The sequence below is a fragment of the Zea mays genome, chromosome 1 (assembly GCF_902167145.1).
Source record: "Zea mays cultivar B73 chromosome 1, Zm-B73-REFERENCE-NAM-5.0, whole genome shotgun sequence".
NCBI lineage: Eukaryota > Viridiplantae > Streptophyta > Magnoliopsida > Poales > Poaceae > Zea > Zea mays.
This window is the reverse complement of record NC_050096.1, coordinates 108951833-108968018: the sequence shown is the minus strand read 5'-3', so window position 1 is coordinate 108968018 and position 16186 is coordinate 108951833. Positions and strand designations below refer to the sequence as shown.

The 16186-nt window shown below is 43.5% G+C and overlaps 1 protein-coding gene across 1 annotated transcript; it reads left to right on the top strand.

Annotated features, from left to right (window-relative positions):
* The first annotated feature begins 450 nt into the window (after positions 1–450).
* Positions 451–1571, top strand: LOC103644846 (glutathione S-transferase T3-like). Its single transcript, XM_008668001.2, has 2 exons — positions 451–885; positions 975–1571. The coding sequence occupies exons 1-2, from the start codon at positions 451–453 to the stop codon at positions 1566–1568; spliced, it is 1029 nt and encodes a 342-aa protein (XP_008666223.1). The 3' UTR covers positions 1569–1571.
* Positions 1572–16186: the final 14615 nt, after the last annotated feature.

Genomic DNA, 16186 nt, shown 5'->3' with positions numbered 1-16186 from the left:
GAGCACATGACCCCTACACCAATTGCTGAATCATCACAAACAGAGGATGAGCTTCTGATTGATTATGATTCAGAGTTAAACAATGACGATATCGTCGGCTACGACGACGGCCGTGACTACTCCACCGACGACACCTATCCCTACTAGATTAGGTGTATGTGCTAGGTTTATGTATGTCGTACTAGTCTTTTGTATGTGAACACAACTGATGTGTGCCACAAGAACCTGCTTTAGTTCATATGCTGGTTATGTTTGTCCATACCTATCTTTGGTAATGCTTAATGTTATGAACTTTGCAATATATGTAGTCCTCGCCACTTCTGACTTTGTTGTGCATGAGACTGATAACAGTGTCATGGTTTGTATTCATTTCATATGGTTGCCTGAAATGTACTACACTTATTTAGTTAAATATGTTCTATTTTTGTGCGAGTGCCTTCATTGTACAGCATGGGTACCGACTGGAACCAAGTTATGGCACAATATGGAAGTTACCTATCCGAGGATGATGGCACTCAGTTTCAGAACACTGCATTTGCTCCTTCGCCTGAGATACCAGCCCAGGGATCACCAGCACCACCTCCTGTGAAGAAGGCTCCTCAACGCACAAAGCTAGCAAATTTCACGTCTGAAGAGGATATGAGGGTTTGTCAAGCTTGGTTGGCTGTGAGTTGTGATCCCATTGTGAACACTGGTCAGAAGCGTCAAGGATTTTGGAATCGGATTACAGAGGCATACAACTCTCGCAGAGGATCAATGCCAGAGAGGTCTACAAAATCTCTCATGAGCAGGTGGGACAGTATCAAAACTCAATGTTCTACATTTGCTGGATACATGATGGCTGTGCTTCGACAAAACCCAAGTGGCATGACTGATGCAGATAAGGTAAGTGTATGTTGTATTATGCATATGTTCTTCATCAATGTACTTTAGTACATCCCAGCGGTTGAGTAAATGCATTATATGTTTTGCAGACATCTCTTGCGGCTACTCGGTTTGCTGCTGTTGAAAAGAAGCCCTTCCATTTCTTACATTGTTGGTCCATATTGAAGGATCAACCAAAATGGATGGACCAGCACATGGGTAACCATAATCCTCCACCGAACCCTATTGGTACCCAATCAAATACTATTGACTTAGATGGTGGTGAAGACTCAGCTCCATCAAGTTTTACTTCGAAGAGACCGCTTGGTCGTGATTCAGCCAAGGAAAAGGCAAAGAAGCAAAGATCAGAGAACACATCATCCACTGATTCGGAGTACCTAACACGGATGGGTGAGCTTTCTTTGGAACGGTTATCTGTGTACAAATCAGTAGCTTCAACTGAGGAGAAGAAGTTGGAGTTCATGAAGAAACAGGAGAGGCAGAAACTCATATTGGAGAGGAAGAAGCTTAATCTAGAGAAGATGAAGATGGAACGACAAAAGGTGAAGGAGGAGACGGAACAGGAGGTTCTGATATTGAGCATGGATTTGACAAAATGTAACCCCCTCCTTCGACAGTACTATGAGGCGAAACAACAGGAGATTCTGGCAAGGGTGACTGGAAGCTCGTCGTCAAGCAAGTGAATGTTCATGAAGTCATTGCAGTGGTTGAGGAAGTATTGTTAGTTGTTTTCGAAAACAAGTTTATTTTCAGCACTTGTGCACTTGACATTTTCTTGTTGTGTCATGGTTTCGAGAACAAGTTTATGTTTCTGCACTTGTCATTTTTCTGAGAATGAAGAACAAGTTTATGTTTCTGCACTTGCGCATTGTACTGGTTGTACAATAATGTTGTTGCATAATAATAGTAGACTTGCTTCATGATATTGCAGTAGTTGCATTCCACCATTACACATAATAGCTTGGGACAAACATAACCTAGGACATTACTGCATACTAGCTTCAGACAAACAGAACATACGACATTACACATGACACTACGACATTTTATTGATGGTACTAACATAAACTACATACTTAAGTAGCTCCCGATCCAAGCCGCGCCCAGTGGTGGTGGATTAGATCAACCTGCAACTGATTATATTTAACTGGATCATGTAGTTGGTCGTACCTATTGTTTATGAACTCATTGCGCTCGGACATCGAACCATGAGAAGTGTCGGCCAAAACTCCGATGTTGTCGAAGCTTGTGTTCAAAGACGAAGGACCTTCATCTTCTACGATCATGTTGTGCAAGATGATGCAAGTTTTCATGATATCTCCAATGTGTTGTGGAGACCAACCATATGCAGGACCACGAACTATGGCCCATCGCTTCTGTAGTACTCCAAATGTTCTTTCAATGTCTTTTCTAGCGGACTCTTGAATAGTGGCAAAGTGTTGTGTCCTGACATCATACAGATGACGGATTGTCTTGACAAACGCTGGCCAGTCCGGATAAATACCATCTGCTAGGTAATATCCCATGTTGTACGTGTGTCCATTGACAGAGAAAGTGACTGGTGGACTATCACCGGTAAGATGCGAATCAAACAGGTTAGAACGTTGAAGAACATTGATGTCGTTACAGCTACCGGGCATGCCGAAGTATGCATGCCAAATCCATAGGTCATATGAGGCAACAGCTTCGAGGATCATTGTAGGGTGTTTACCCCGACCAGTAAACATCCCCTTCCATGCAGTTGGGCAGTTACGCCACTCCCAATGCATGCAATCGACACTACCTAGCATACCGGGGAAGCCGCGTGCCTCTCCAACTTGGAGAAGCCTAGCGATATCAGCACGAGTTGGTTTCCTGAGATAGTACCCCCCAAAAGCGGTTTGGATGGCAGTGCAAAAGTGTTTCAAAGCCTCATGTGCCGTAGATTCACCAATGCGTACGTATTCGTCAACGGCATCCGCAGGAACACCATATGCAAGTATACATACGGCAGCAACAACTTTCTGAAGGGCAGATAGACCAAGCTCACCGGCACAGTTTGGACGTTGAACGAAGTAGGGATCCACTTGTTGCACCGCAAGAACGAGCCGCTCGAACACATGACGACGCATGCGAAACCTATATTGGATAAACCTATATTTCAGTACAAGTGTGAAGTACGTACTATGGACGTGAATAGATGTGCGTAACAAAAAACATACCTCCTCCGAAATTGTGCATCCGTGTACACCGGTTGCGCGCAAAAGTAGTCGGCTCGGATTCTTGCATCACCGCTGATATGGTCACGATGGATGCGAACACGCCCGGGAATGGAACCAGCATACCGACGCTCGTTAAGTGCACGACGCCTACGATGTTGGTACGTCGCAACCTCGAGGTCATGGTCTTCATCTTCCATGTCTTGCGCCATGCGAACAAAAATATTGGAATCTATGAACGGGTTCATTGTTGTGGAGCAGTGTATGCGAAGTGTGAGTGATGTGTTGACGTTGTCAGTATTTATAGAAGGGATACGCTTCGGAGAGAAGCCATACTCTTGTCGTGCAGCCGAAGCTAGTCGATGGCTTCTTGAATAAGTTTCGTGGCTTACGGTGGAAGCATGACATTTTATAAACAATTATGCGTACAATTTAAATACCGTGACACGTTTTTGAACAACAATTACACAAATCAAAAAATGGAATGTTATTTTTTGTTACAATTCGAAAGTATGAATGAACCATTTTTTATATTATTATTTGTAAAAATATTGAATACATTATTTTTATCATCCTTACAATTTGATGAAATGGGTACAAATCAAAGAAAACAAAAAAAGAAATGGAAAAAGGAATTCTGTTAACACTGTAGCTTTAGGGGACCGAATTTAGGGGACGTTGCTGGAGACACAGAATATATAGGGGACAGAATCTTTTAGAGTGTTCTGTAAAGTACAGGGAATATTCCTTTAGGGGACGAAATTTAGGGGACGTTGCTGGAGACAGCCTAACACTCTCTTAAAGGCTAGTGAATCATCATTTCTTCTAAAGACGGTAACATCAATATCAGTAAATAAACAATTGTAGCCCATTTTTGCATAATTGAGAAACAGAAAGCAAGTTGTAACCTAGAGATTCTACAAGAAATACATTAGAAATGGAATGTTCAGGAGATATAGCAATTTTACCCAATCCTTTGACCAAACCTTGATTTCTATCCCCGAATGTGATTGTTCTTTGGGGATCATCATTTTCTCATATGAGGGGAACATTCTTTTCTCCTCTGTCATGTGGTTTGTGCACCCGCTGTCGATTATCCAACTTGTTCCGCTGGATGCATAAACCTACAACACAAATTTAGGTCTTATTCTTAGGTACCCAAACGGTCTTGGGTCCTTTCACATTAGAAACAATCACCTTAGTACCCAAACACAAGTCTTTGGACTCTTGTGTTTGCCCCCAACATATTTGGCAACTACTTTGCTGGATTTGGTAGTAAGAACAAACGATGCATCAAAGGTCTTAAATGAAATGCTATGTTCATTTGATGCATCAACAATCTTTTTCTTATGCATCTTAATATGAGTTGTATGCCTAGAACTAGAAGCCTCATTACTGTAAATATAAGCATGATGAGCAATAGAATGAGATTTCTTAGCATGAATTCTTCTAATCTTATGCTCAGGATAGTTTCCAGGATATAAAATGTAACCTTCTTTATCTTAAACCATGGGAGCCTTGCCCTTAACAAAGTTAGAAATCTTTTTCTTATGAGCATTAAGTTTGATGTTGTTTTGGCCCCCAGGTTGGAAGCCAACCCCATCCTTAATGTCAGGGCTTCTCCCATTGTAAAGCATGCTACGAGCAAATTTGAATTTTTCATTTTCAAGCTCATGCTCAGCAATTTTGGCATTCAACTTAGCTATGTGATCATTTTGTTCTTTAATCATAGCAAGGTGATCATTCATAGCACTAACATCAATATCTCTACATCTAGTGCAAATAGTCATGCTCAATGGTAGATGTAGGTACTTTGCCAGCATTCAATTCTTCAATCTTAGCAATTAAACTAATATTTTCAGTTTCAAGACAAGAAATTGAATCATTGCATGTATTTAGCTCTTTAGTCAAGTTTTTGCATTTTTCCATTTCAAGAGCAAAAGCATCTTTTAGCTTAACAAATTTTTTGTTCTCCTTAACAAGCAAGTCTTCTTGGCATTCCAAGATTTCATCCTTCTTGTTAATGGTTTTTATCATTCATTAATTTTCTCCTTTTGTTCTATGGTAAGGTTTGCAAAAAGGGAAGACAAAACATCATTATTTTCACTAGAGCTACTCTCATCATAGAAAGTAGTATATTTGGGGGTATCTCTAGGGTGTACCTTCTTTTTGCTCTCCTTGGCCATGAGATACTTGTGGTCGACGTTGGGGAAGAGAAGACCTTTGTTGATGGCAATGTTGCCGGCGTCCTCGTCGGAGGAGTCGGTGGAGCTCTTGTCAGAGTCTCACTCCTTTCCTATGTGCGCCTCACCACCCTTCTTCTTGTTGTAGTATTTTTTTCTTCTTCATCTTCTTCTTCCCTTTCTTGTCATCGTCCCTATCACTTTCACTTGCATATGGACATTTTGCAATATAATGACCGGACTTACCACATCGGTAGCAAACCCTCTTGGAGCAGGGTTTGTATTCCTTCCCCTTTCTTTGCTTGAGGATTTGCCAGAAGCTCTTAATGATAAGAGCCATCTCCTCGTTGTCAAGCTTGGAGGCATCAATTGGGAGCCTATTGGTTGGTGTAGGCTCCTCCTTCTTTTCTTCCATTACCTTGAATGCAACGGGTTGCACCTCGGGTGTGGAGGTAACACCTTGCTCCAAGTTGACAATGTGTTTGGAGTCTTTGACCATAAGTTCAAAGCTCACAAACTTGCCAATCACCTCCTTGGACATTTGCTTATACCTAGGATTCTCACAAATTAATTGCACTTAAGTGTGGTTACAAAAGACAAGAGATCTTAGAATAACCTTGACCATTTCATGGTCATCCCACTTGGTGCTCCCGAGGTTGCGGACTTGGTTCACCATTTTCTTGAGCCGGTTGTACATGGCTTGCAGCTCTTCTCCTTTGTTGAGGACGAACCGACCGAGTTCTCCCACGATCGTTTCTCGCTTGGTGATCTTTGTCACTTCATCCCTTCATGCACCGTCTTGAGGATGTCCCAAATTTCTTTGGCACTTTTCAACCCTTGCACCTTGTTGTACTCCTCTCTACATAAGGAAGCAAGGAGTATGGAGGTGGCTTGAGAGTTGAAGTGCCTTACTTGTGCGACCTCATCGGAGTCATAGTCCTCATTGCCCACTTGTGGTGCCTGCGCTCCAAACTCAACAATATCTCAAGTGCTTTCTTGGAGTGAGGTTAGATGGTGCCTCATTTTATCACTCCACATACAATAAACTTCACCATCAAAATATTGTGGTTTTCCTAAGGGAACGGAAAGTAAATGAGCATGTTTAGAAATGCAAGATAGAGAAGAGGGATCTTACTATACTTCTTACACTCCTGGCGCTTCGAAGATGTTGACTCGGCGCCGGAGGTTGAGGGCGTGGAAGAGTCGGTCTCATAGTAGACCACCTTCTTCATCTTCTTTTTCTTCTTGTCACCCTTCTTATGTGATTTAATGAAGTCAGCGGATTCATCCTTGTCCTCCTTGAGCTTATGGACGACCTCTTTTGATGGAGTCTTTTCTTCATTCTTCTTTCCCGAAGTTCTAGGCTTTTCCCCGGTGATCAACTCCTTTTTGGTGTGTTCTCCCGACATCACTTCGAGTTGTTAGACTCTAATGAAGTATCAGGCTCTAATACCAATTGGAAGTCGCCTAGAGGGGGTGAATAGGTGAAGCCTATAAATTATAAACTTTGAAAATGAACTTCACTCGGGGTTAGGATTAGAAACAAATGATAATGAATACGGAGTGCGGAAGAGAGTTCTTGCTATGAGTTGCTCAATCAATATGGATAACTTTGGGAGCCAACTCAAAAGATTGTGAGCAAGAGAACTTAGAGAGAGAGGAGAGGAAGAATCAAATCGTAAGGTGAAGATCAACACAAATGGACACAATGATTTGTTTCCCAAGGTTCGGTTCAATGAACCTACTCCCAGTTGAGGAGGCCACGAAGGTTCGGTCTTTTTCAACCCTTTCCCTGTCTCAATCAATCACAGACTGGTTGAGTGCTTCTTCTTTATCTCAAGGATCACTAAGACCCCGCAAGGACCACCACACACTTAGGTGTCTCTTGCTAGCTTTAACCAAGCAACAAGAGCAACAAATGAAACACAAATCACACTCTCTCTCAAGTCACTAATCACTATTGATCACTTGTCTCAATTGTGGCACTTGGAGAGGATTGGAAGCTTTGAATGTGTCTTGGAATGAATTCCTTGCTCTTGTATTGAATGTGTATGAGTGGAGTGCTTAGGTGTTGTGAATGGAGGTGGTTGGGGTTGTATTTATAGCCACCAACCACTTCCTAGCTATTGCTTTCTCCCTGGTGACCGCAGACGGTCCGCGCCCCTGGTACGGACGGTCCGCCCCTATGCATCAATGGTTGAAATCACAACGGTTAGCAGTAACGGCTATATCAATGACTGCAAGTGCATTAAATGCGTCATCATATGTCAGACAAAGCAGTCGCGGATGGTCCGACCGTGCACCCCGGACAGTCCGCGAGGATGCTAAAAATGCATTTTACCAAACCCGTCACCTTCGGGTTTTTCTAGTTTTTCAACGACCGGACGGTCCACGCTTGGTCTCAGACGGTGCTCGCTTCTCCTTCGGACAGTCCGCAGTGTAAACGCCGTTTTTGCAATGTTTCTGTCCGAGGCTCACCCTAGTGTCGCGGACGGTCCACCGCAAGAGCCCGGATGGTCCGCGCATAGGTGATTTTCCAAAAAGATTCTCCTGTCCGGAATAATCTACGGTATTCCGAACACTCGACTAAGAATTGATATAGATCAACTTATGCACCTGAGACACAAACAACTTAGGCAAATTAGTTAGTATATAAGATTTGTGATGATCATCAAGCACCAAAATTGATTATGGAAAATGGTTAAGGCCATTTCCCTTTCATAATTAGTTACGCATTAGTAGATTAGTAGATGGTGATAGTAATTAGTTACGCATTAGTTGCTAGTGTTAGTCAGGTAACATCTTTAATGGTTATTGAGTTATGAATCCGATTTGCAATAGATGGACACCCTAGTGACACTATACCATGGAGGAAGCGTGGAGGAAGATGGTTATGGGAATGTTAGTTTTGATGGAATGAAGAAGGTGACGGTGATGTTCGAAGAAAGGCCCTCTTTTGGCCAGATTTTTGCTAGGGCTTGTGAGGTGATTCGTTGTAATTTAAACGACCCTAGCATATCGATTGAGGGTTTATTGTCCCATGTTGGATCTAGGACAGTATTCCGAAGGTTGATCTCCATTGGCTCTGAAGATGACTGGGTGAAATATGTCAAAATTGTGATGACGATTGTTCCTCCATGTTTGGATGTGGTCGTTAGAAGTTATCCTTTATTCATTGTGAAGCTCCAGTCGGGTTATCTCCACAAATGCCAAATGCATCTCCTTGTGAAGCTCCTTTGCCTGACCATCTGGAAGAAGTGGTTATTGTGGCAAATGCTCAATCGGCCCCGAACGAGGTTGATATTTCTCGTCCGGTTCGTGGAGTTTGTGGGGCCTTGAATCACGTGGTAGCCCCCTAGGAGATCCCTTTGACCTAGGATCATCCTAGTAAGTGTCTTTATCACGGTATTCATATGCATCGTTAATTCATTTCATGAAACTTTAATGTAGTATTCGCTCCTTCGACGCGATGTGGGAGGTACACAACTAGATAATGGTGCTTATCTTCCTATGCCTCTATCATCCAATATGGACCACATATGCAGGGTCTCAAATAGTGTTGATGTTCAGATTAAGGATGGGGAGGAGCCATATGAGGCTGCATGGGGCTTAGATTCCGATGATGACCGTCCGGTTCAAGAATTGACCGAGCAAGAAATAGAACTCATCAGACGTTTGTCTCCGGAACGTGACCCTATAGTACATGAATTTAGTAGTCTAAGTCATTCCAATGGTGCATAAGCAGAAGGACGAGATGATGAACTACTAGAGGCTCCGGATAAAGCTGACATCATTGAGATTAAGGAAGGCTTAATTTTTAAGGACTTGCCTACATTGAGACGATGGATACAGGAATATTATGTGAACCGTAAGAGACCGTTCAAGGTGAGACACTCATATGCACAACGACGTTACATAGTTGTATGAAAGGTGTCAAATTGTAATTAGAGGGTATGTGCCCGCAAGCAGAAGGAAACTGGAAAGTTTAAGATCACAAAAATTATAGGTCCACACACTTGTGCCCAGACAGAGCTGAGCTCTAAGCATAGATAGCTGACATCTACCCTAATTGTGAAAAGGCTATTGGTGAGATTGAAGGGTCAGCCAAACTTGAAGGTGAAGTCAATTATGAGAATGAATTGGGAGTTGTTTGGTTATAGGATCAAGTATGGGAAAGCATGGAGGGCAAAGCAACGAGCATGGAAGATGATATACGGGGATTGGGAGGAGGGTTACGAGAAGTTGTCAGCATTGTTCAATGCAATGAAAGCAAAAAAACTAGGCATGCATTACGAGTACATCCCTAAACACAAATAATGGAGGAATGGCAGAGAGATATTCTTTCATGCTTTCTGGTGTTTCTCGCAGTGCGTAGAGGCCTTCAGGCATTGTTGTCCCATGCTCTCTATTGATGGTACTTTTCTGCTTGGGAAGTATAAGGGTGCATTGTTGGTTGCCATTTCATGTGACGCGGACAATGCATTGGTTCCTTTGGCATTTGCTTTGGTGGAGAGGGAGAACAAAGGTAGTTAGTCTTGGTTCTTGCGAATTGTTCGAATCTATGTCATGGGCCCTGGTCAGGAGGTTGGTGTAATATCTAATAGACATCAGGGTATTTTTAATGTAGTGCAAGAGCATATTCTTCGCTACGCGCCCATGCACCACGGATGGTGCACTCGACACCTAGCAGAAAATCTTCATTGAAATGATTGTACCAAGGATAATTTCCCCCTTTTTGAGGAGGTCTATCAACAGTTGGAGGTTTCGTTCTTCGAGGACAAGTTGAAGGAACTAAAAGATGCAACAAATGCTAAAGGTAAAAATTAGATTGCTGGATTGCTGAGGGAACCCCAGAAGTGGACAAGGGCCTACGTCGAAGGTGTTGGCCTTCCTCTACAGGCAACTCTACGAAGCCTGTCGTCGATCGTCGAGGTCCGCGAGCTTAGGCGGTTGTGTGTACCTACTCCAGTTGTGGATGTGGTCACACATACCTGTCAGTCGGTCGAGAGAGTTGGCTCCTCGTGATTGGTTCGTCGTAGCCGGGTGGCCCACGGCTGCCTACCGCTGGGACTAGGTCCCGGAGCCTTTTGCACGACACCAGTGTGCCTACGTGGAGTACTCCAATGAGCTGGACGCACTTACACCTTCGATAGTGAGTTGTGTACTTGAACGTTAGTTTAACTTGCTTTTTAAGCCATTGGTACCATTATTATAAACTTATATGGGAATTGTAATCTTTTTTTTGGTGACCTGGCAACCAATATCATGATCTAGCTTTCGCCCACATCTAGTTGAGCACCATGTGCATGCTAGACGAGGACATTTACCTAATGGGGTGTCCCCTCATTTGCTTCTATGCCGTTGAGTACCACTTACCCCACAGAGTGGCTCGATAGTTCGGATTGCGACATGAATTTCCGGTGGAGACCTTATCCACTTCAATAGAACTCCACAAGTTAGTGTCTTTGTCCTCTTGTTAGTCTAAATATTATTTCAAATATGCAATAAATTCCTAAAAGAGGTATCTACCATTTGCAGGTTCGTCAGACAGAGGCAGAAGAAGGTCACCGACTTTGAGACCCACCACCGAGATTACATTGATGAATGGGATCAGGAGAGCGACCTAAATTACGACAACGATTAGACGCACGTGAACTAGGTGCCATTTTGGCGCTGTGTTAGCCCTCAGCGCCAAGATCTGTGATGCCTAGCTCGACGCCAAGATCTGTGGCGCCGACCTAGGTGCCATGTCAGCGCCGCATCAGCCCTCGGCACTAGCGGGGCAGGTTGCTCGGTGCCATATTTTGTGGTTAATCCAAGGAGCTAAGGACCATGATCCTTATGACAAAGTTGTAACCCTTCTATTAGTGAACAAGTTTCTTACAGGGGGTTGGACCTAGTGCTATTCAGAAACTGGAGTAAAATGCCCCCAAAGTCGGGCTATCAGGCAAATCAATGAAGTATTCAGACGAGAATAGTAAACTAAAGAAGATCCCATCGCAGCCGGTGTGCCTTGCGCCGTGATCCGTGCACGCCGTGATTCACGTACGGCTAAGGACCACGTATACCCAGTGAGTGAAAAGATCAGCGGAGGGGTGAAAAGATCCCAGGGGGTTGAATTGAGCTCTGCATTGTCGTGCCCACTTGTTGGTGATGTGGTCGAGCGGCCGTCACCCTGGTGGCTATCATTGTCCTTGGTTGCACCACGCCATGATCATTTCACCATGTATCTATGACTATGGCAAGCCAGGATTTAATGTCTCGGAGCCATTACACTGTTGTGCGCCACGGTGAACGAGTGCAAGTATCCCAATGCCGCCATGGACATGCTCATCCAAATTGGCTCAAGTCCTTAGCAATCCCTATAAATTGAGTTGTTCACTCGCTCCGCCTCTCTATTACGCATCCAACCCACCCTCAACCATCCCTTCTCATCCACCATAGCCCGAATTCTTCGGAATTCCCCAAAACTAGTCACCATCGCCGCCGTGAGAAGCCTCGCCGTGGCTAGGCCCTTTCCGGTTAGCTCCCACCTCCCTAGTCCCCATTCTGACTTCCTTTAGTCCTTTAATTGCTCACGGTGTCGGTCGATTGGACGCTAGGGCAGCAGAGCATCAAGAATGTCGTGTCGCCGTCGCAGAGCGCCGCCGAGGACACCCTCCACGTCGACCGACTTTCTCGTGCTTTCTCTATCTGAATTCGCACGCGTGCCGCACCCCTGTGAGTCAGTGACACTTGCCCTACCCCCATTTTAAAAGCTATCGTGTTCTATTGCCTAGAACAGGCTCACCGGAGCTCTGGCTCCGCCATCGTCGTGGGCAGATGTGAATTAAGGTGGAACCAGTCAAATTGACTTAAGGAAAGTGCTCGGGTAGCTTCAGGGATGGATCCTGTGTACTCAGTGGCGGAGCTCTATAAAATTAAAGCCCCGGGCCACTATAAAATTTGAAGGTTACTTTAAAGAGCCCCTAATATAATATACGGCTAAATACCGCTAAAACAAAATATACCACAAACATAGACTAAGATAGTATTTACTTCAATTTAGCATCTAAAAATACAATAAACTTGATAAAAATATAAAAGTACCTAATTAGAGACGATTTGGTCTTTCCCCGCCTCTAATAACTTCATCAACATTAGCACGTGAATTTGAACCTACACATTGCATGTTAAATATTTATATAAAATGAGAGATACAACATAACAATATAACTAATTAATGCAAAAATATATGAGTGAGCACAAAATATACCACTTGAACCTTATGGAGGTAGCTTTTTCTTAGATCTAGACAAGAAATGCATTTCAATAATTGAGTAGATCTTTCAATGAAACGAATTTTTAATTCCACAATAACTTGATCATACACAACAATAAAGATCTCATTTTTGAAATGATGATAGTAAGTCACTAACTGACCTCCATGTCCCCTTGAGCGACCTCGAACAGTAATTGATCATTCATCTTTGGTACAATAATTTTATGTTGATTATAAAAGGTCTTTACCTTCTCAAACAATTCCTCTCATCCATTATGTCAATCTACCATCACAGAAACATTTAACAATCTAGTATCTAGCTCGTTGTTCACTAGTAACAAAAGAAAAAAGAAGCTAAGAAAATGAGAAGATGCTTACAGTTAGTAGGACTGTTGGAGATTCGAAGGCTTGGAGCAGTGGATGGAAATCAAACGTAACGGAGAATTGGAAATTGGAGGGAGCCAGGGAGGTCGACTGCCACTGGCCCACTGCCACTGTCAGATTGGGACTTGCTGGCCGAATGGGCACTGGACGTGGCTGAGCCGTCGAGGGGCGAGCGGCGCCCGACGCTGCCCCTGGCCGGTTGGCTAGCTGGCCCGCCTGGCCGGACCTCGGGACCTGCACGCTGGACCGGACGTGCGGACGACCGGATGGGTCACAGCCTCATGGGCATTCGGCGAAGGCGGACCGCGGAGGCGCCGGGCGCGGACGACGCACGACAGCACGGACGCTGGAGGGTGAACGGCGGACGGGACGGACGGACAACGAACGGACGCCGGAGGGCGGACGACGGACACCGGAGGTCGCAGCCAGAGCCAAGCCTCGGAGGCGGCGCCGTCAGCCGCGCGGATGCACAGCGCATCGGCTGGGAAGCATGCCTTGTGTTAGGCCCATTTAGATTTCTTTTGGGCCAAAACTCTATACATATATAAAATTGTTTCTGGGCTACGACCCGGGCCACGGCCCAGGTGGCCCGGGCCCAATATCCGCCCCTGTGTGTACTTGCTACCGCTTTGGAGAGTCACCGACGACAAGTTCACGTGGTCGAAGTTAGGTGTTCGACCGAAGCACTATCGGGGACCCAAGCTTGTAAAGAAATAGAAATGAGGGCTTAAGTGAAATTGTCAGTGACTTTGTAAAATAGTGCCACAGGCTCTTAACTGGTTAATTGAATGGCCAGGGGCTTTTGCGCAAAGTTGCTAGCGTGGGCGCGGGCGCGAGCGATTTCTCCTATTCGTGCGTCGGCTCGGGCTGGTTTGAGCCTAGTCCTATTCACGTTTTATTCTTTTCTTTTTGCTAATAACTTGCAAAATCCACTACAAACTGCAGAAAAATAGGAAAATATGAGACCAATTTTATTAGACTCCTAAAATCATATAGTATTTAATAAAAATAGTTTTGGGATTTTATTTGCAAATAATAAGTTATCTAGCCTTTAAAAAGTGGTTATGAAAGGACCATTAGAATTTTAGAAGATATATTGAAAATCCCAAAAATCATGAAAACTTGAGGGTAAACTTAATATGTTTATATTAGCCCTTGGATAAAGTTTGAGCTTGTTTGGCCATTGTTTGACCAGGGAACCAGTTATAGTCCAAAGAAATAAACCTTTTAATACATAGTAAGTTTAGGAGTTAGTTTTACAAGTGAAATTGGAAATAGTAAACTTGCTATAACTTGTTAGCCTAAGAAGATTAGTTAAGTTAATCTTAGAAGATTATTTAGCTAGGAAACTCTTATGGCTAATAAACTCCGTGAAGGAAAGTTGTATTCAAAAGAGTGTTTTCTAATTCTTGTTTAGAAACTTGCATGTTCATGGCATAACATAAGCATCCATATATATATTATTGCGTGTAAAACATGAAGAAGATTATATAGTAGAAGAAGAAGTTATCCCTCCGACAAAGAACCCTCCTGTGGAGAACAATTTCTACTTTGACATTTGTGGTGCACAAGCAGCTACTCCTACAACACAAGGCAAGCCCGGTGCATTTACCCTTTTCCTTTAATTTTAAAGCTTTATCACCTTAAATGATGCATTAGGTAATAGGAGTTGTGTGATAAACTATTGATGCATTTCCTTCTTTGAGAAATTGGATATCATTCCGTGTACCTGATTTACTCAACAAGTTTATTGATGCTTAGCCTTGCTTAGGAAACAAAAATGTTTTGTTTTAAAAAGGTGATGCTTCACACTGGAATTGGAATGTTTACAACGGAAAACTTATGATGGTGGATCCATCATGGTCGTGATGGATTCGACATCGAACAAGAGTACCTCTAACAGGTAAAGTTTTGGGTTATAAATTATAAGATGAGATTGGGCGAGTGACTTGCACGAGAAGAGTCTCGGTATAGTGTTCTGTCTGAGTCGTTTAAGGACCGAGCCGATGTAGGCTTGATGATCGAGTACCTTTTAACTGGACACATGGCTTGTCATGGGTAAGCTTTCCCTCGGTCGGACCAATACTAAAACAGCTCGCCCACACTAGGCATGGGAGATGGTGAGAGTAGCGTGTACCCTCCGTGGCAAAAGGCTGTATGGTGGAGTAACTGTGCTCTCGGGTAGTGGGAACCTGTTCTGGTCTTGAGAAACCTGGGTGCAAGTTGACATATGCAAGGGTTAATTGCTACATATGTCGTGTGGCCATAGATCCCCAGCTGGGTATTAATCGATTTGGATCGCCGTTACTTCTCGGATATGAAGACTTGGTCACTGACCTACACTGTAGTGACAAGTAAACTCAGGGTCTGATAAAAGATGGCTAGTGTAGGCCAAGTGCTTGATCTAGATTAGGAAAGATCTAGATTCAGGAAACTACTTAACTTGATAAGTAAAAAGAATTCGTAAGGACCAACTTTAGTAAGCTTTGTGCAAACTGAGTCATTGGTTCTTGCTAAACCTTACCTTGACTAAAGGCCAGCATATCTTTGAGAGTCTTTTCTTTGGTCGGGTAAGACTTGCGAAAGTACACTTCGTACTTAGGGTTTTCGAACCCATGTTGTTGTAGGTGAAGAGCCTACAGAATTTGTTGCTTCTGTTCCCATACCAATTATAATAAGATATCACAATTATAATAAATTCTATTGTGCAATCAAATGACATATTAATTCATTAAGTTAATCATACAAGAGTTCTGAGTCGCTCTTGACCATAAACACAGCTAATATATCAGTTTTACACTCTACAAAGATTGCACATCTTTACCCACAAGCTGTGATACCCATCTGCCACGTGGCCATGATTCACATACACCTCTACCGAGAAAGCGAGACAGAGTAGCACTACGAGGCCTTTCCAAAGTTCCACTAGAGAAGAGAACCCGCTGGCGATATAGGAATCCCTCGTCCGAAAAGCTAAAAAGACAATCCGACCCGAGGACCTCCCTACACCTGTACTCCTCCACCTTGCTTGTCCCGATTAACTCACACTAGTTTTTCTAATTACTTAGCCAAGTGCTACCACAAAGGTGGAATGCACATCATCATTTATCTACGAAGTGCTAATCTACGCCATTGTATATCATAGAATTTTTATAGTCTAGAGGACCCATCATGATCAATTCGCCTGAGGGCCTACCGAGGCTGAGGGAATGCAGCATCCAAAGCCGCCCTAAAGGGAATTAAATCCTCTCTTATTCAAATTTAAATAAAAAAAT